This window comes from Erinaceus europaeus, chromosome 13, assembly GCF_950295315.1.
Source record: "Erinaceus europaeus chromosome 13, mEriEur2.1, whole genome shotgun sequence".
Lineage (NCBI taxonomy): Eukaryota > Metazoa > Chordata > Mammalia > Eulipotyphla > Erinaceidae > Erinaceus > Erinaceus europaeus.
The window spans coordinates 89316408-89337301 of NC_080174.1; the positions used below are offsets into that span (position 1 = coordinate 89316408).

The 20894-nt window shown below is 45.3% G+C and overlaps 2 protein-coding genes across 9 annotated transcripts in view; one reads left to right on the forward strand and one right to left on the reverse strand.

Annotated features, from left to right (window-relative positions):
• The window catches only part of LRRC40 (leucine rich repeat containing 40), a 38417-nt gene extending 31058 nt beyond the window's left edge, over positions 1–7359 (reverse strand). For both annotated transcript variants that reach the window (XM_060206402.1, XM_007525680.3), the window contains exons 1-3: positions 7168–7359; positions 2196–2377; positions 933–1006 (exon numbers count right to left, since the gene is read on the reverse strand). In XM_060206402.1, the coding sequence (XP_060062385.1) occupies positions 933–1006; positions 2196–2377; positions 7168–7321 (410 nt within the window). In that variant the 5' untranslated portion in view covers positions 7322–7359. The remainder of the gene's footprint in view (positions 1–932; positions 1007–2195; positions 2378–7167) is intronic.
• Positions 7360–7424: 65 nt separating this feature from the next.
• SRSF11 (serine and arginine rich splicing factor 11) overlaps positions 7425–20894 on the forward strand; it is a 39066-nt gene continuing 25596 nt past the window's right edge. For 2 of the 7 annotated variants that reach the window (XM_060206408.1, XM_007525679.3), the window contains exon 1: positions 18746–19168. In XM_060206408.1, coding sequence (XP_060062391.1) covers positions 18972–19168 — 197 coding nt within the window. In that variant the 5' untranslated portion in view covers positions 18746–18971. Of the gene's footprint in view, positions 7563–15047; positions 15106–18744; positions 19169–20894 lie in introns of those variants that run through there. The other 5 variants (XM_060206404.1, XM_060206405.1, XM_060206403.1 and 2 more) reach the window with 5 other exon arrangements.

The following is a 20894-nucleotide window of genomic DNA, read 5'->3' on the forward strand; positions in this document are numbered from 1 at the left end:
CCTCAGGGGACAATCCTTGAGTATTGTGATCTGAAAAAGTTATCCTTGAGTAAATCATACACATGCAAGGCCCTAGTGACCAATAAAGAAATAGTTAAATTAATTGCTTAAAAGACCGTTATGTTCAGGCTGGACAGTAGTGCACCTGGATAAGCGTACATATTATCACAGACAAGGATGGGGGTTCAAGTCCCAGCTTCCCGCCTGCGGGGGGAGGGGGAGGCTTCACAAGTGGTAAAGCAGGTCTGCAGGTCTTTATCTTTCTCTCACACTCACCATCTTCCCTCCCCTCTCAACTTCTCTCTGTCCTATCAAGTATAGTAGAAAGGAAAAGAAAAAAAAGGAAGAAAATGGACACTGGGAGCTGTAACTGAGCCCCATCGATAACCCCAATGGCAATAAAAATAAATAAGTAAATAAAGAGAAAAAAAAAACTGTGTTCTAGGCATAGAATATTTATTTCACTTTTCCAAATATATTTCACCACGCCCATGCATGACCAAGCTACCAATATCTTTCTACCAGTCCTTTGGACTCCCAATACCATTTTAAAAAACTCCCTATCCTGGGGTCAGATGGTGGTGCACCTGTTTGAGCACACATGTTACAATGCACAAGGACCCAGGATCAAGCCCCTGGTCCCTACCTGCAGGGGGAAAACTTTGCAAGTGGTGAAGCAGTGCTGCAGGTGTCTCTCTTTCTCTCTCCCTCTCCATCTCCCCCTACCCTCTCGATTTCTAAATGTCTCTATCCAATAAATAAAGATAATTAAAAAAAAAATAATCCCTACCCTTTCCCCATTTTAGTGCTAAAGAGTGGTTAATGCAAAAAGTACTATTTAGTGCTAGAAAAAAAGTTAAAAGAATATTAGATTCACATTCTTATATGAACATCATCATCAACAACATCAAAATAAAGATTTCAAAATTTACCTGACATTAAGTTTCTGAAGATTTTCTAACTCTTTGATAGCAGAAGGAAGTGATGTCAGTTGATTATCATGTATCTGAAAATGTTATTAAAAGACAGTCAAACATCCTAGCCACATAATTAATTAGCAAACGTATGGCCATTAAAATAACATTTTTGACAATCACCCCATTCTTTTAACTCAGTAGCACGGAGTGGGGCTATTGGGAATTACCCTGCAGACAGAAGAAGGAAAGGAGTTTTAAGCTGACCAAACTGCTATTCAGAAATCATGAGATGGCAACTCCTCAGTTTGAAAAATTACATGTAAAAAATGAGATGCTTCATCTTGCTGAGTGAAATGTCAATTTCAAATGAGAATGTTGGAAACTACCCATTAGGCTGGAGAGAGGACTCGGCAGCAGAGAGCATGCCTTTCCTAAGTAAGGCCCGAGGGAAGCTCTGACACTCATGTGAGGCTCGGGCTTGTGGTCTCTCTTGAACATTTTTTTTGTTGTTGTTTTTTGTGGTTATTATTGTTGTTATTGATGTCGTTGTTGCCGGATGGGACAGAGAGAAATGGAGAAAGGAGGGGAAGACAGAGGTGGGGAGAGAAAGACAGACACCTGCAGACCTGCTTCACCACCTATGAAGCGACTCCCCTGCAGGCAGGGAGCCGGGGGCTCGAACCGGGATCCTTATGCTGGTCCTTGCGCTTTGCGCCATGTGCACTTAAGCTACTGCGCTACTGCCCAACTCCCCACTCTTGACCATTTTAAAAAGGGGCTAGATGGTTGGCACACCTGATTGAGCACACAAGTGCAAGGACCTAGGTTCAAGCACCTGTACCCCACCCCTACAAGATGGAAGCTTCAGAAGCAGTGAAGCATGCTATAAGTCTCTCTCTCTCCCATATTTCCATCTCAGTTTCTGTCTCTACCCCATAAATAAATACTAATGAAATTGCGTTTTAAAAAAAGAAGAGCAATCACTCGTGAAGTATTACCTCTGCTTCCGTGCATAAACTCAATTCGAAGCACAATTTTAGGCAGGGGCAGTAGTGTCAGTCCTGGCTGACAGATAAGGAGACTGAAGCAACAGCAGAACGTTAGTTGGCCAGTGGCAGAGTCAGAATCCGAAGACAAGTTTCCTGACTCAGCATATTTAACCATGACATTATGCCTAATATAACATAATTTCCTGCTCTTCCGTACACATGGATTTTCTTCTTGTCAAAGCCTAAAACTCACTGACCAGTGAGTGATGTGTGTTATCAGTCAACTTACATCAAGAACTATCAGTGCAGGCAGAAGTCGGAGGTCATCTGTCAGTGACTTAAGTTTATTGTTTGATATGATAAGTTTGGTCAAATCTGTCTGCTCCCACCACCGCTCAGTAGAACTGAATGAAAGATTCTGGCTGGCTTCCTCAGGGACATCCACGTTTAGTCTCCATACACACTGAGGCACTATTTCCAAAGTCACGGCCACCACAACAAAAGAGAGAACAGGAGATAGTAAGTGGCATACATTTGTGAGTTAATTTACTTTAAAAGCAACTTCTAAAACTTAAAAATCAAGTCAAGCAGCAATGAATTGCACAAGATTACTTTATTCAAAAATTATGCATATAACACATACTTTATTTTTTAAATTTAATTATTAGATAGAGACAGAGAGAAATTGAGAGGGAAGAGGGAAAGAGAAAGACAGAGAGACACCTGTAGCTCTACTTCATCACTCATGAAGCTTTCCCCCTGCAGGTAGGGAGCAGGGGCTTGAACGCAGGTTCTTGTGCATTGTAATGTGTGTGCTTAACCACGTGCACCACTGCCTGGCCCCCTGTACTTTGCATATTAGATATCACTTTTAAATTATTCAACTGTACTTTACTATGGCATAAACTATATAGAACACTGTGGTAGATATATTAAAATAAATAATGGAGGGCCAGGGACACAGCATAATGGTCATGCAAATGACTTTCATGTTTGAACTCAGGTCCCAGGTTCAATTCCCGGTACTACCATAACCCAGAATCGAACAGTGCTCTGGTCTCTCTATATTTCTCTCTCATTAAAATAAAATAAATTTACTTTTAAAAAAGAAACAATGACTATCTTTACATTAACAGAATAACAAGATATGATAACAATTATGGTCCAATGCTACAACTCTTACAACAAAACTATACTTTAAGTCTAAGAAAAGACAAGTAATAGCCAAAAATAATATTTACAATCATAGATACCAGGCAATGTTTGTTGGTGTTTGTTTGTTTGTTACCAGAATATTGCACAGCTCTAGCTTATTATGGTGTGAGGACTGGAAAAGAAAAGAGGAGCCAGGTGGTGTCATACTTGGTAGAGAGCACATGCTACAATATGCAAGGACCCTGGGTTCAAGCCCTCGGTCCCCACCTCCAAAGGGAAAACTTTGTAATTGGTGAAGCAGTGTGACAGGTCTCTCTCTCCCTTCTCTACCGCCTCCTTCCCACTCGATTTCTAGCTGTCTCTACCCAATAAATAAAGATGATTTAACAAATTAAAAATTAAAAAAGGGAGTCGGGCTGTAGCGCAGCGGGTTAAGCGCAGGTGGTGCAAAGCACAAGGACCGGCATAAGGATCCCGGTTCGAGCCCCCGGCTCCCCACCTGCAGGGGAGTCTCTTCACAGGCGGTGAAGCAGGTCTGCAGGTGTCTATCTTTCTCTCCCCCTCTGTCTTCCCCTCCTGTCTCCGTTTCTCTCTGTCCTATCCAACAACGACGACAACAATAATAACTACAACAATAAAACAACAAGGGCAACAAAAGGGAATAAATAAAATAAAATATTTTTTAAAAAGTCTTTTAAAAAAAAATTTTAAAAAAAGACAAGAAAAACTACTCCTAGGTTCTAATTTCAAGTCCTACCAGTGATTGCCTTCCCTTGGCAAGACCAAATGATTTGATGGAGGTAGGGGGAAGCATATAAGATCCCATACATTTTATACTATTATTAAATCACTAATAGAAGTTTTAAATGAATGAACAATTTAAAAAAGTTATAGAACTGACAAATAAAGATTTAACATTACAAAAATCACAAGACTGAATGCTGTAGACTTTAAAAATAATCAGGATTTACAAATGGCTGAAAGTGTAAAAAAAAAAAAAAAAAGGAAGAGCATTCTAGGAAGAACTCTCCATTCTCTCTTCTCCCCAACCCTTCCTCCTCGCTATCAAAAGCAAGAGAAAATGCAAGCGTGGCTGGTAATTTGTTTTGAAGTGCAGACTTGTGCTTGCTAGCCTTCACCAGGGTTTTGAGGGTGTCTCTCAAATCACTTTACTGGACATCTGTCTTGATTTGCCATTTAAGAAATATGCTTATAGGGGCTGCGTGGTGGCACACCTGGAGAAGCGCATGTTACAGTGCACAAGGACCCAGGTTCAAGCCCCCAGTTCCCACTTGCGGGGGGGGGGGGGGGGGGGGGGGAAGCTTCACAAGTGGTGAAGCAGTGCTGCAGGTGTCTGTCTCTCTCACCTTCTCTATCTCTCCTTTCCCTCTCGATTTCTGACTATCTCTATCCAATAAATAAATTTTATAATTTATAAATATATTTTACATTATATCTATTATATTAATATTAAATCATGTTAAATTACATTTAATATTATATTTTAATTATAGTTATAAATAATTATATATTAAATAAAACTATTTATAAATAAATAATTTTTTAAAAGAAATATGCTTATTACTACTTGTATTTAGTGATTCTGCCCAGTTGCAGACAAAAATGAAGGGCCTTGGTAGAAAACAGTGAAATTCACAAAGAAGCAGGAAAAAAAAAAAAACAGAGAGAGAGTTTTGCTCTAAGTGCCATAAGAAATCAAATCAACCAGAACAACGATAAAACAAAAAAGGGCAACAAAAGGGGAAAAAATGGTCTCCAGGAGCAGTGGATTCGTGGTGCAGGCACTGAGCCCCGGCAATAACCCTGCAGGCACAAAGATCAAATCAAGCAGCAAGGGGTAGATCGCATAATGGTTATGCAAAGAGACTCTCATGCCTGAGGCTCGAAGCCTCAAATTCTAATTCCCACCCCACCCCACCCCAAACCAGACAGAGCTGAGCAGGGCTCTGGTTAAAAATAAATAAAATGAAATTAAGTAGCAGGAAATAAGGGCCAACAACACGTGTTATACTACTTGCCTGTCCTCTGACAGTTAATTCAGTCACACCCTACGCTGCTTATGCGGTAGCAAGGGGACCCAAGATGGTGCCAGCCTTACACTCAGGACATATTCACTGCAGGGTCCCCATGGGCATAGATGCCTAGAGAGCACAGGGCCCAGTGGAGACAGGAGCTGAGATCTAAACTGGAGCAGACGGGACACAATTAGGTGCCTGAGGGGAGAATACGGCACAGCTTTCCAGAACGAGTGGCACCTCCCGCATCTTTTTTTTTTTTTAAATTTTTTATTAGTGATTTCATAATGATGAACAAGACTGTAAGATCACAGGAGGTACAATTCCATGCAGTTCCCACCACCAGAGTTCCCTGTTCCTTCCCTTCCATTGAAAGCTTCCCTATTCTTTATCCCTCTGGGAGCATGAACCCAAGTTCTTATTTATTTATTTCTTTTTATTTTCCCTTTTGTTGCCCTTGTTGTTGTAGTTATTGATGTCATTGTTAGGACAGAGAGAAATGGAGAGAAGAGGGGAAGACAGAGAGGGGGAGGGAAAGACAGACACCTGCAGACCTGCTTCACCGCTTATGAGGCGACTCCCCTGCAGGTGGGGTGCTGGGGGCTCCAACCGGGATCCTACCGCCGGTCCTTGTGCTTTGCACCAACTGCGCTTAACCCGCTGCGCTACCACCTGACTCCCGACCCAAATTCTTTACATCATCATCGTCTTTATTTATTGGATAGAGGCAGCCAGAAATTGAGAGGAGAGAAGGAGAGAGGGAGAGAGGGAGGGAGAGGGATGGAGACACACCTGCAGCCCTGCTTCCCCACTCGCAAAGCTTTCCCTTTGCTCATTGTAACTCGTGGCCACCACCGAAATTCTTTATGGGGGGCAGAAGGTGGGGGTTCTGGATTCTCCGCTGGACATGGGTATTGGCGGGTGCAGCCACACCCCCAGCCTGTCTCTGCCTTTCCCTAGAGGGGTGGGGGGCTCTGCACAGGGGAGGTATCTCAGCATCTTTTTTTCTGTAATTTTTTCTTTTTTTTTTAATTCTTAGTTTAAATTTTTTAATATTTATTTATTTTCCCTTTGTTGCCCTTGTTGTTTTATTGTTGGAGTTACTATTGTTGTTATTGATGTCGTCGTTGTTGGATAGGACAGAGAAATGGAGAGAGGAGGGGAAGACAGAGAGGGGGAGAGAAAGACAGACACCTGCAGACCTGCTTCACCGCCTGTGAAGTGACGCCCCTGCAGGTGAGGAGCCGGGGACTCGAACAGTGATCCTTAACGCCGGTCCTTGCGCTTTGCGCCACGTGTGCTTAACCCGCTGCGCTACCACCCGACTCCATTTCCTGTAATTTTTTCAAAATTTTTTTATTAGTGATTTAATAATGGTTAACAAGACTGTAAGATCACAGGGAGCACAATTCCACACAGTTCCCACCACCAGAGTACCCTGTCCCCATCCCCTCCGTTGGCAGCTTCCCTGTTCTTTATCCCTCTGGGAGCACGGACACAAATTCTTTTTTTTTTTTCTAATTTTTTATTTACTTTCCCTTTTTGCCCTTTTGTTGTTTTTCATTGTTGTAGTTATTATTGTTGCTATTGCTGTCCTTGTTGTTGGATAGGACAGAGAAATGGAGAGAGGAAGGGAAGACAGAGAGGGGGAGAGAAAGACAGACACCTGCAGACCTGCTTCACCGCTTGTGAAGCGACTCCCCTGCAGGTGGGGTGCCGGGGGCTCGAACCGGGATCCTTAGGCCGGTCCTTGCCACATGCGCTTAACCCACTGCGTTACCGTCCGACTCCCTGGACCCAAATTCTTTACAACATCATCTGCATCTGCATCTGCATCTGCATCACCATCATCACGTATCGGATAGAGACAGCCAGGAACTGACAGTAGGGGGAGACACAGAGACCCCTGCAGCCCCGCTTCCCCACTCGCAAAGCTTTCCCTCTGCAGGTGGAGACCGGGGGGGGGGGGGGGGAGAGGGGCTCGAACCCGGGTCCTTGCGCCTTGTACCAGATCCACACCCCCAGCTTCTTCCTGCCTCCCTGCACAGGGGAGGCACCTCAACCTCTTACCTTCACTGAGGTTCCGACCCGACAGATTCAACTGGCCGCTCTTCCTCGCCGCCTTTAACAGTCCCTGTGGGACAGCCGAAGCCCCACCGTCCCTGGGCTCCGCCCTGAAACCCGCCCGGGGATCCCGCTCTCCTATTCTCTTCAAGCGCGACATGTTCAAAAGCCAACGTCCTGAAAGCCGAGCCGCTCCCATGACGTCAAAAGGGGAGCGCCGCCTCGTCACGCCTCCAGGATGATGATGTCAAAGTCCGGCGACGGACTCGTTGGCGCGGCGCGAGGGGCCTTCGCTTTGGGTGGCGCGGACCCGATGTCGTCACTGTCGGCGCCGCGGAGGGTTGGAGGACAGAGGAGCCCTTGCCGCTGCCGGCCTTGCGTCTTGGAATTTCTTTGCGCGAGTAAGTGTCTTTGGCCGGCCCAGAGGAGGCTTTGGGGGTTTATCGTGTGTGGCGTGGCGACTGCTCCGCCTTAGGCTCTGGGCCCCCGCCGTGCTGAGCTGTGTGTGGGGCTGCAGGGTTACGTTTTCCATCTTGCCTGCGCAGGGCCGAAACGTGGGCCTCGACTAACCCCGGAGTCCCGGGAGCCATCTGCGTCCTGCTCGGACCCCGGGCCGTGCCTGTCGCGGGTGTCGCCTGCCCGGGGAGCTCTGGCGGGCTCCTGGCTGCCGGTCTGGTTGCCCCCGGGCCCTGGAGACCGAGCGCAAGGCAGGAGCCGGCGGCGGAGAACGGGGAGGGGGCGTGAGAAGAAAGCTGCAGTGGGGGCCCGCGGGGAGCCCCTGCTCGCATGACAGTGCCCGCGGGCCCGGGTTCGAGCCCCCATCCCCACCCCCGGGTCCTCACCTGCAGGGGGGAAAGCTTCGCCACTGGTGAAGCAGGTCTGCGGGTGTCTGTCTGTCTCTGTCTCTCCCCCCTCTCAGTTTCTTTCCGTCTTTAGCATAGAAATGAAAGAGAAAATCGCCATTTTCGGAGGGCCAGGCGGTGGAGCGTCGTCTGGTTAAGCGCTCACATCACAAGACACGAGGACCCGGGTTCAAGCCACTTCCCCACCTGTAGGGGAGAAGCTCCACGAGTGGTGGAGCAGTGCTGCAGGTGTCTGTCTCTTTCCCTAACTCTCCCCACCCCCCTTCCCTCAAGTTCTCTGTCTTTATCGCCATTTTCGGAGGGTCAGGCGGTGGAGCAGCTGTTAAGCGCTCGTGTGACAGTGCAGTGGGACCCGGGTTCGAGCCCTCCAGGTCCCCACCTGCAGAGGGGAAACTTCACGAGTGGTGAAGCAGGGCTGCAGGTCTCTCTCCTCTCACCCTTCCCCTCTCAATTCCTCTGTCTCGGTTCAATAATAAAATAATGAACGAAACCAAGAAAAAAAGAAAGGTTCTTATCTGCCCGACAGTGTGGGGAGGCTTCGTGGAGGCGCACGCTTTACCCAGGCGAGGAGAGTTGGGACAGTTGTTGGTGGACCAGAGGAGCGAGGTGGAGGCCCAGCTGGGCCCCTTTAGGCTGCTGTTCGCCTTGCGAGGTGATTCTATCTTTCCTTTTAGAGACAGTCGCTCTTAGCTCCGTCGGTGATGTGCAAATTCAGGAAAAGAGAAACATGTAAAGAGCGAGCTCTTGTTGAGCAAAGGGACTTCCAGTGCAGAATAGAAAATGAAAATTTTGAGAGCTGGGGGAGACAACATATTCTGTAAAAAAAAAAAAAAAAAAAAAAATCTCCTACCTGAGGCTCTGCGGTCCCAGGTTTAGTCCCCAAGCAGCACCGTAAGTCAGAGCTGAGCAGGCCTCAGGGTAAAATGATGATATTGGAAAGATATCACTGACTTTTTGCAATAGACTCTCATTTCTGAGGCTCTGAGTTCCTAGGTTCAACCCCCAGCACCACCATCAGACAGAGCTTAGTGCTCTCATCTGTCTCTTTCTCATTAAAATAAGTATTTTAAAAATGAAGATTTTGTTCACCAAGATTTATCTAATAAGTCGTATTTCCTGAAAAGTTAGCTTCTGTCAGAAATGTGTAGTTTGACTAGTTCGTGCCACTAATAAGGATGAGGGATTCTTCCTCCTTTGCCTGAAGTGATTTTTGTTTTCATAAAGCTTTTGTAATAGTTTTCATAATAAAAAGAAATGACCTACTCTGTCAGCTTGGCTGGAGAATTAAAAGGTAGAGTGACGACCATCTGACAAACTATTCTACATTACACTTCTCTCTTTTTTTTTTTTTTTTACTTTCTCTTTCATTTTTCCTTTTTTTTGTATCCTCCACACAGAAAAGTAATTAATAGTTGCCATACTAAGAAAGGAAAGGATTTCTTTTTAAAATGATAGAACTACCAGAGCCCTACTCAGCTCTGGCTTACGGTGGTGCTGGGAATTGAACTTGGACTTTAAGAGTCTCAGGCATGAATGTCTTTTACATAACTGTTATTTTGTTTCCCAACCCTCACTCATATCTTTGCTAGGTGAAAAATAAAATAAGCCTAAGAATAAAGAATGGTGTTTAATAATTATCTGAATGAGATAATTATTAAAATGAAATGGTAGTCATAGCTGTTTATCTCTCAAAATTTAATAATAAAGAATGTTTAATAATTATCTTAAGATAATTATTAAAATAAAATGGTAAAGTACTTTCAAATATGACAGTTATGAGCACTGCTTCATGTTAGTTTTTTTTTCAAAACTGAAAGGTATAATTGATAAGGTGTATATATTTATGCATATCAAAAAGTTGTCATAAGAGAAAATAATAGTAATTTGTAGATTTTCCCAACACATTTGTTTTGAAGCCATTACAAATAAGAGCAACGTGAACTTGCTTTGAAACATAAGTAGGAAGTTTTATCTTCTGTAGCATGATGACCCTAGCCTATTTTGAATCAGGTTGTTCATCTGAGAATATTGCCTTATCAGTGGAAACTGGTTTGGGGTGAAATTGTTGAGAGAAATCTGACTTTTGAGACCTGCAGCACTGCTTCACTACTCAGGAAGCTTTTCCCCAGCAGGTGGGGATTAGAGGCTTGAACCTGAATCTTTGTACATTGTAACATTTGTGTTCAACCAGGTGTGCCACTGTCCAGCACCTGTGAATGCTCATGTCTGTGTGTATTCTTTAAAAATTTCTTTTTTTAATTATTTATTTTGGATAGAGACAAAGAAATTGAGAGAGGAAGGGGAGATTAAGAGAAAGAGAGAGAGAAAAAAAAAGAAAACACCTACAGCACCATTTCACCACTTGTGAAGTTTCCTCCCCTGCAGGTGGGGACCAGGTGCTTGAACCTGGGTCCCTGTGCACTGTAATCTCTGTGCTCAACCAGGCTCTCCACCACCCAGCCCTCTAGATACTTTCTGAGTTGCATCTTGCTACATGCTGGTGTACAGATCACTGCATCACTTCCCAGACTGCTTTCATATACCATATATAGATTTTTGCTCCAAGTCTTCTATGTTCCTTGCTCTAAGAATAAGTTACTTTATTTCTTTGCAGAGCCTAGACCCCATTCATGTAGTTTCACCACTCCCAGGCTGACCTTTTCATTCACATAGAAAGGAAGAGAAAGACCACAGCACTAGAGTGCTGGTGTGCCCCCCACCCCCTTCCTAGTAGTGACTCAGTACAGTGAGAGAGAAAGAGATAGAAATAAAGAGGGACAGAGAGAAAGACAGATGTCTGCAGCACTGCTCCACCACTCCTAGAACTTCCTTCCTGCAGATGGGGACTGGGCACTTGAACCTCGGTGCGTCTTCACGAAGTACTAACCTGTGTGCTCTCTGGTGTGCCGCCGCCAGCCCCCTCAAGTCCTCAGTGATGAAGCTGTTTGTTACATGGGCCTCAGTTTCCTTTAACAGTTTCAACTGAGGGCTGACAAGGTAACTCGCCTGGATAATGTGCCTTCTTTACCTTCCATATGACCCAGCTTCAGGCTGGGTCCCTACCACACTGGAGGAGGTTTCGGTGCTGTAGTCTCTCCCTCTGTCTCTCTATCTGTAAAGGTTAAGTAGAAAAGGAAAGCCCTAAAAACAAAAGGTTTCTTTAAATGAAGGAAAAGAGAGAGTGGGGGAAATAGCAATTAATGGTTCTGCAAAGAGGTTCGCACCTGAGTCTCTAAAATCCCAGGTTCAGTCCCCTGCACCACCTGGTTAAGGTTGGGGGTGGGGGGAGAGAGGGAGAAACTAGTAAAAATAGTGTTCTAGTTGCTTTCAGTTTTATTTTTTGGTCTTTTTCCTTATTATTAAAGCCAAAATAAGGTTGGTTAGTGAGAATTTTTGTTTATAAACAGATAAAAAAAGCATCACTTGTTGCAAACATTGATGCTTTGCCATGTACTCAACCCAGCTTTGAGCCCAGCCTCTACCCTGCTGAAGGATGCTGCGGTGCTGCTGTGTCTGTTTTTCCTTCTTTCTGCCTCTCTGCTTCTGTCAGCCCAGAGTGGTGAAGCACTGGAGATGAGGCAAAAGAAAAAAGTTATAGTGGCCCAGAGTGGCACATTGGCCAAAGCACTGAACCTTAGAGCACAAGGCCCTAATCTGAGTTCGGGTACACTGTTCTGTACCAGGGTGATGCTCTGTTTCTCTCTCTTAATTTGGAAAATTAATGAATTAAAAGCAGTGGGCAGGTGAAATAACTCACTTGGGCAATGCACTGATTTGCTGTGTGCACGACCTAAGTTTGAGCCTGTCCCTCACCACCTGGAAGGAAACTTTGGTGCTTTGTCTGGGTCTCTCTCTTTCTCTCTCTCTCTCTTTCTCTCTCTCCCCCCCCCTCCATCTCCTTCTCCTTCCCTCCCCACCCGCCCGCCCTGCCTCTATCCAAAATATAAATAAATAGCAAACTTTGTAAAGTTGAAAATCTGTTCTGCTGTACCCACTAAGTCTTATTTTAACAGCTATATTTGGTTTTTAGTGAAAGCATTGCTCAGCTCTGGCTTCGACTGAACCTAGGACCTTTTTGGAACCTCACCAGTGAAAGTCTTCTGTGTGACTGTTAGGCTGTCTCCCCAGCCCCCAGCTGGATATTTTGGGGTTTTTTTAGAGCTCGATGTTACTATATGCTGTAAAGTTTTTATATTAATTGTATAACTCAATGAAAATTTTGCTTTAAAGTAGTAAAATGAAGAGGCAAATGGGGGTCATGCTTTGCCCTGCTTTGTGGTCCTGGCACCACAAGGGAGCACCGTAACCACAGCTTTAGGCTTGTGGTGTCTCCTCTCTATATATGGATAAAGTGAGAAAGCCTAAAGGCAGTAGATTTGTAGGTACACTAGACCCATGCTGCTATGGTAAAATAGCGGTAAGAGTGGAGGACCAGGCCCTGGAGTGTACCTCATAGTATTCTGTCTTCACCAGTGCGAAACTACTACTAATATAAGTTCTATGTTTCAGGGGACAACATAATGGTTCTGCAAAAGCCTTTCATGTCTGAGGCTCTGAGGTCCCAGTTCAGTCCCCAGCACCACCATAAAGAGCTGAGCAGTGCTCTGGCCTCTCTGTTTATGTACCTTTCCTTCTATGTTTCTCCCAATAAAAATAAAGTAACAATAATTAGTTCTCTTCAAAAAGGCAGTATTTTAGTGTACAGAGAGCTGACCTAGCAGGCAGGGTGCAGGCAGGGCTCAGGCCTTGTGTGGGGATACACTCTGCAAGAGCAGCGCTGCGTATGTCTGACCCACCATGCTCTTCCCAGTGGAAAAAGTCATGTATTTTTTTTTAATATTTATTTTATTTATTTATTCCCTTTTGCTGCCCTTGTTGTTTTATTGTTGTAGTTATTATTGTTGTTGTTGTTGTTGGGTAGGACAGAGAGAAATGGAGAGAGGAGGGGAAGACAGAGAGGAGGAGAGAAAGATAGACACCTGCAGTCCTGCTTCACTGCCTGTGAAGCGACTCCCCTGCAGGTGGGGAGCCGGGGTTTGAACCGGGATCCTCATGCTGGTCCTTGTGCTTTGCGCCACCTGCGCTTAACCCGCTGCGCTACAGCCCGACTCCCATGTATTTTTTTTTTTTAATATTTATTGGAAAGAGGCAGTCAGAAATCAAGAGGGGAAGATAGAGAGGGAGAGAGACAGAGAGACACCTGCTGCACTGCTTCAAAAGCTTTCCCCCTGCAAGTGGTGACTGGGGCCTCAAACCCGGGTCCTTGTGCAATGTCATAGGTGTGCTCAACCAGGCCCCAAAATATTTTTATTCCATGATTTTTAAAAAATTTTTTATTTGCTATTGGATAGAGACAGAATTTGAGAGAGAAGGGGGAGAGAGAGAGGAAGAGCGACAGAGAGATGCCTGCAGACCTGCTTCACCGTCTGTGAAGCGACTCCCCTGCAGGTGGGGACCCGGGGGCTCTAACCAGGATCCTAACCAGTTCTTGCTCTTTGTGCCATGTGCGCTTACTACTGCCCGACTCCCATTTATTCCATGATTTTAAAATTTGACTTCATTATCAACTTCTGCCAAAACTTCCTATCAGTTTTGTTCTCTTGTGTTCATTTTGCAACTTTACTGGCTCAGGACTATAAAAAAGAAAAAGAAAAGAAACTAAGTGGCCCCAACACTGCTCTGTACCCACAGAGCACCCAGTGGCTTTGCTCAGGCGAGGTACAACCCCTGAGATTTTATTGTTAGTGTTAGCGTAGGTTGACCAGGAGGAAAAGATGGATATTTCTGTGAATTGTTGACAGTTATGGGTCAGCAGGTGTTGAGTCGCATACTCAGATACTCAGATTGCACTTTGGGACGAATACAGGTACTCAACTATTGCACTTTGGGTGATGCTAGTTGGACTTTTTCCAGAATACCTATAGAGCTCTGTACATTGTTTTTCTACTTAGTTTTCTCCATCCTTGAAAATAAAAGTTACCTTTCTGCTATGTCTTTTCTCCTTCAAGAGAATAATATAATCAGTAGCTTCTTATTTATTTATTTATTTATTTATTTATTTATTTATTTTTATTTGATAGAGACAGAAATACCTGCAGCACTGTCTCTGCTTGTGGGAACCAGGGGCCAGTGCTGGGGCACCTGCTTCCTCTCTACTTTCCCTACCCCTCTCAGTTTCTCTCTATCTTGTCAAATTACATAAATATGTTTTTTTAAGAAAGAAAGAAGAAATGTGATGTAAATGTCTAGTTCCTTGATTAGGGAAAACAAATGTTAAAATGCTTGAAACAATTTACCAAAAAAAAGATACAAATAACTGCTGGGTGGTTTTTTTTTTTTTTCACTTTATTATTTTTTTATTAAGCCATTTTTAAATTTATAATTAACAGTGATTTACGAGATTACAAGATTACAGGGTATAGTTTGATAACTATACCCATTGATAATTAACGTGGTCCACACAAAATCTTAGAGCCAGTTTGTTTACTTCTGGTTTGTTTGATGTGCTTGTTGTTCCTGATTGTTCTGGCAAGTTTATGTGTTTCCATTCTCTAGATTTCACACATGAATGAAACTATATAGTAGTTGTCTTTCGTGTTTTATTTCACTAAGCATAATCACCTCCAGCTCCATCCAATTTGTCCCAAAGACCACACTATCCTTTTTGATTGCAGAGTAGTGTGCCGTGGAGTCTAGTCCATAACTTCTATATCTAGTCATCTATCAGTGGGCTGTTAGGCTGCTTTCACTCTTTGGCTATTGTAAATAATGAAGTTATGAACATAGGGTAGGGGTGTGTATGTCCCTTCAAACTGATGTTCTCATGTTCTTTGGCTAGATGCCTAAGAGTGATATTACTAGGTCATAAGGGATGTCCTTTCTTTCTCTTTTCTCCCTCTCCCTCTGCTTCTCCCTCTCTCTCTCCAGCAGGGTTATCTTTGGGGCTTGGGGCTTGGCACCTTCTCAGTGACTACCATTCCCAGTGACCATTGTTTTTTTCTTCCCCTCTTTTTTTCCTGATAGAGAGAAAGAGGAAGAGAGCACTGCTGAACTGCTTATAAAACCCCCCGCACACGCACAGGTGAGCTTGAACCCAAGTCCTTGCATATGCTGACGTGTGTTCTGCAGGATGGTGTAACACCACACACCCAGTCCCCACTTGAATTTTTTTTTTGATTTATGAAACATCCTTCAGGTGTCCTTTTCTCAGTTGAGAACTCCAAAAATAACATCTTTTAACACTGGGTGGTGTTGAGTCATCAATGCCTAAAACTTCCCCCCACCCAGCTACTTATGTTAAACCCGTTCAATCCAAAAAGTCAAATGAGTAAAACGATTTCACTGTGGTTTTTGGATTTCCCATTGTTGTTGTTGCTGTTACTGTTGTTGCAGCTGATGTTGTTGGATAGGATAGAGAGAAATCAAGAAAGGAGGGGAAGTGGTCCAGGAGGTGGTGCAGTGGATAAAAGCATTGGACTCTCAAGTGTGAGGTCCCGAGTTCAATCCCTGGTATCACATGTACAAGAGTGATGTCTGGTTCTTTCTCTCCTATCATTTCTCATGAATAAATAAATAAAATCTTTTTAAAGAGAGAGAGGAGAGAGGGAGACAGAGAGGGGAAGAGAAAGATAGACACCTGCAGACCTGCTTCACTGCTTGTGAAGCGACTCCCCTGCAGGTGTGGAACCAGGGGCATGAACCAGGATCCTTGCATGGTCCTTGCACTTTGCACTATGTGCGCTTAACCTAGTGAGCCGGAGCCTGGGCCCCTCACTGGTTTCTGTAAGTGATACATAATATACACATACCCAAGGATATTGTGCATATGGATAACAGTATCTTAAAGCTGAAACTACTTTTCTCCTGTCATTCATAAAGACAGCTTGAAAAAAATGGGCACAGATACTTGCCTGCAATTTTAAGGTATTCACAGATCCTTTTGCTATCAAATTCATAATGTAGATATGGAATCCCTTGTTATTAATTGATAATATAAACAAAGAGATGTCTATGAAAATACACGTATCATCTTTTGTTCTATCCTGTCAATGTGTCCATGTGCTCATCTGTGCATCAGTGTCCTGATGCTAACACATCTTTTAACATTTACCCTTCATTTTTGGAATCAAAGGAAGCGGGGGAGTGAGGGACATACCATTTTGCTTTTAAACAGATGCTAATATTTATAGAATGAGAAACAGACCAGAAGTATAATTATCCAGTCTGTAGAATTTGAAACACAAATTAGAATGAATCTTTTAAGAGTTACGTATTTGTAAGCAAATACTTTATTCCCTGGATGTTTCTTAATGCTTTCTATAGCAGTTGGAAAGAAATTATAGCAAAATGCTTTCAGAATTTATCTCAACAAAATTTCTCAGTAAGCACATTCCTGTCTTTATTCACCAAGTCTTTTCTGAGAAGATTATGAGACATGTAAAGTTTCTAGCTGATGGGTCATACTTGATAAATCATATCAGATGCTAACTTTGCTCTAATATTTTTTTAAGCATCAGAAACAAAACTATTTCCTTCTCTGTTTTTAAAGTTATCTACTGGGAAGGAAGAGCTGCTTAAATATCAAATTGAGTTACTAGCTCAGATTTCTAAAACTGTCAATTTAAAGGACTCCACCAGCCAAGATAGACAACCATGCTCCTTCCTCTTTCTCGCTTCCTTTTTATTATTATCCATTGAATAGAGACAGAAACAGAGAGGGTAAGGGGAAACAGAGAGAGAAAGAGACACCTGCAGCCCTCCTTTACCATTTGTGAAGCTTTCCTCCCAAAGGTGGGGACCAGGGCCTTGAACTCACATCCTTGAGAACTGTAATGTATGTGCTTAGCCAAGTGCTCCACTGCGAGACCCCCCCCACACACACACACACCATCTTTTTTTGTTTATGAACAAAAGATACCTGACAAAACCTGATCTCATCAACAAAGCAGGGTTGAACTGGTAATACTTGCATAGGAACCACCAGTTCTTAGAATAAATGGCACTACCATTAAGGCTTTTTTCTTTTTATTGTTAAATACATTTATTGGGCATTGACTGACATTGTGCTAGATTCTTTTTTTTTCCTCCTGCCTCCAGGGTTATGAATCCACTACCATTTTCCCCATTTTGTTGCCCTTGTTGTAGTTGTTATTGTTGTTATAGCTATTGTTGGACAGGAGAGAGGAGGGGAAGACAGAGGAGGAGAGAAAGACAGACACCTGCAGACCTGCTTCACCACTTGTGAAGTGCCCGCCTGCTCCCACATCGGGAGCCCAGGACTTGAACAGCGATCCTTATGCTGGTCCTTGCACTTGGCACCACTTGTGCTTAACCCACTGCGCTACCGCCCAGCCCTCCGTTGTGCTAGATTCTAGCTTGAGCTCCAAAACTCACAGTTTTATGGATATACATGTTGGATATATATGTCACTATGACAAAGATAGATATTTGTTGAGGGATGTTGCTTGCAGAGTTGTGGCAGGCCTAGGGAGACAGTATAATGGTTATGTGGCCCACATTCATACCTGAGGCACCAAAGCTTCAGGTTCCCCAGCACGACCGTATGCCAGAGCTGAGTAGTGCTCTGGCTGAAAAAAAAAAAAAAAAAAGTTGTGCCAGTGAGTGAAGGGAGGTGCTACAGAGGTTACAATGAGAAGGGAGATTATTGACTTCTTCTATAAATGGACAGTAAAGTGATTTTGTTAAGTTTGGGGGATTGTGAGTCATCTTACAGGGCTGGATGAAAGTTGAGTACTTCATATGTGAGTGAACAATCAAGAATCTCTTCAGAGCAGTCAGAAGCTACAGCTGTTTTAAGCTGGAAGAAGCATGTAAATCATGCATGTCTGCAGAACTTGCAGGTCATATATTTAAATTTACCTTTGTAAGATTTATTTTATCACCTATATATGAGAGTTTCACATGAAACAAGACAGAAAGAAGCTAGAAAGCACATGCTGTGCTGGGGATTGAACTGGGGACCTCAGGTGTACAAGCCCAATGTGCTACCCATTGAGCTTGAATGCATTTAAGTAATGTAAAAAGTGCTTTTTCAAGCCCAGCTTAAGAAACAAGAAGTATCTTTAAAGCTCTAAGAAGGACAATATTAAAGATTTTCCTGAGCATTTTCTTGGCAAAGCAAGTTGATGACAAATTTAAGATGACCAAAATGTATGTAATGATTCCCAGAAATGTTATGTATAGAGCTGAGAAGGTAAGTGTTGGTGGGTCTCTCTTTTTTAGTCATCTTTATTTATCGGACAGACGACCAGAAATCGAGAGGGAAAAGAGAGACACCTGCAGCCCTGCTTCACCACTCCTGAAGCATCCCCACCTGCAGGGGAAAAGCTTCACAAGTGGTGAAGCAGAGTTGTAGGTCTCTCTCCCCCATCCCTCTTAATTTCTTTGTCTCTATCCAATAAATAATAAAGATTAATTCTTTTTTCATTAGTAACATGGCACGTTGATATTATTCATAAAGAAATTAACCCGATTGGCATCCTCAGTAAGAATAGCTACTGAACCGCGCCTTCTTCCCAGGGCAGTCAGTGCATGATTTAAAAAAAACAGGAAGACGGAGAGAAAAGTGACAAGCACTGTTTGGAGCAAGCAGAAGCAAGCTGCTTAGGCTTCTCTAGACCACCTGCTTCTCGCTTGCGGGGCGGGGCCTGATGACGCGCCTGCACGGGGCGGGACCTGATGACGCACCCGCCGCCGCGCGGCATTGTGGGGCATTGGCGGCCCGCGAGCTTGGTGGTTGGCGGTCTGGCGGCGGCGCCGTTTGTCTGCTGAGGCCCCGGGACTCGCGCGCTGCCCCGGCCCCCCGAGCGGCGAGCAGCGGGCGGCGAGGCGGCGGGGCCTGTGCGCGCGTCCTCCGGGGCCCCCTTCCCCCTCTCACTGTCTGTGTGTTTGATGTGTTAAAGCAGGAGCGAGCGGCCGAGCGGCGCCATGAGCAACGCCACCGTCGTCCCGGGCGCGGCGGGTCCGGGGCCCAGCGGAGGGCCGGGCGGCGGCGGCGGAGGCCCGGGCGGCGGCACCGAGGTGATCCAGGTGACCAACGTATCCCCGAGTGCCAGCTCCGAGCAGATGCGGACCCTCTTCGGCTTCCTGGGCAAGATCGACGAGCTGCGCCTCTTCCCGCCGGAGTGAGTACGGCCGCCATGGCCGCGGGGCGCCCTCCGGTCTCCCCTCCCCGCCTCTCTGCCTCTCTCCTCCCCTCGCGGCCTCTCCCTTCCCCGCCTTTCCTCGCCAGCCCCGCCTCTCCCCTCCTTGCGGCCTCTCCCTTCCCCGCCCCTACCGGCCTCTCCCTTCCCCGCCCCTACCGGCCTCTCCCCCGCCGGCGCTCGTCCCTCCCCGCCTCTCCCCTGCACCCCGCGGGCGGACGGGCGCCGCGAGCTCTGCGTGTGTCGGGCGGACCCCGAGCTGAGGCTCCTCTGCTTCACGTCGGAGCAGCGGGGCCGGTGCTCCTGGGCCTCGTGACCCTGCGTTGTGCTCCCAGGTCCTCGAGACTTGGCTGCTGGTTTTGTTCTTTTAAGTCAAAACGGGTTGTGAGCGAAGCCCTGGCTTCCCATTGTTTAATGAAGTGAAGACTGTTCTGGTCGGTTCACGTTTGAGGCGGAAGGGGTTTCGCAAGGCGCTGGGCTTGCTGTCGGGTGTTGGTTAGAGCACCCGAGCGAGCTAGGCGGGGTGGGAGGGGCTCCGACTGAGCCGGGACCCGGGTCTCCCCTTCCTCTAGATTTGCCTCTGGTTAATGAACGAATGGCAAACGCTAGAAGAAGAAGGAGAAGAAACGAATAAATAAGTGTGCTACTGGAGGCGCCGGGTGGTGGCGCACCTGGTTAAGCGCACGTGTCGCAGTGCTCCAGGCCCCGGGTTCGAGCCCCCAGCCCCCACCTACAGAGGGAAAGCTTCACGAGTGGTGAAGCAGGGCCGCAGGTGTCTATCTCCCCGTTCCTTTCAATGTCTGGCAGTCTCTAGCCAGTAAAAATAAAGATGATAAAGAGAAACATTTGAAAAAATAGTGTGTTACTTGAGAATGTTTGTTAGTGGGAAGCCTGCAAGTTTGGCTTCTGGTGTCGCCTCAGTGCTGACAGTGGCCGCTCCCGGGGAGCCCGCTGTGGCTGGCGCGGTGCATCTGCATCTGGACGCAGTGCTGTGACCTGGCCGGATGGTGTTTGATCATTTTGGTAGCTCGGTATGTTTAGGTGGAGCGAGGTGCCCGTCTGTTGGTGCGTAGTGTAGATTTCGGGGGAAGTGATATCTATTGTTTTGAACAGGGAAAAAGCTGCTTGGCTGTCGATTTTCTCACAACATAAGCTTTAGTAAGTCAGCGCTGCTGAGCAAGCTAGTACTATGAAAATGGGTGATAGAGTCCGTGTTTTTCACCAAAGCACTGCTCAGCTTTGGCTTGTGGTGATGCTGGCGATTGAACCTGGGAACTCGGCCTCAAGCATGAAAATAATCTGTATAATCATGCTGTCTCCTCAGCCCTAGTCATCTTATTTTGATAGTATTTAAGGTTCTTTATGAAAAACTCTGGCAAGACAGAATAATGTTGCAGTTGCCTAATTTAGAAGGCGACTTGGTACGGTGCACTGTGAAGGTCTCTGTGTTTGGCCAAAGAGCCGGGCAGCATCTTTTCATCATGATGAACTGTCCTTCTCTTTACTATACATGCAGGAAAAGCAAAGTTCTGTCACGGTCTGGTGAGTATCGTCTGGCATGATGTGATGTGCGACTCATTTTACAGAGGACTCCTTCTCCTCTTCCTTTTTCTCTGCCTCTTTCTTTTTACTGTTTTGCTCAGATTTGTCTCGGTGTGGGAGATTGAGCCTGGGACCTCTGTTGCATCCACTCCTGTGCTCTTCAAGT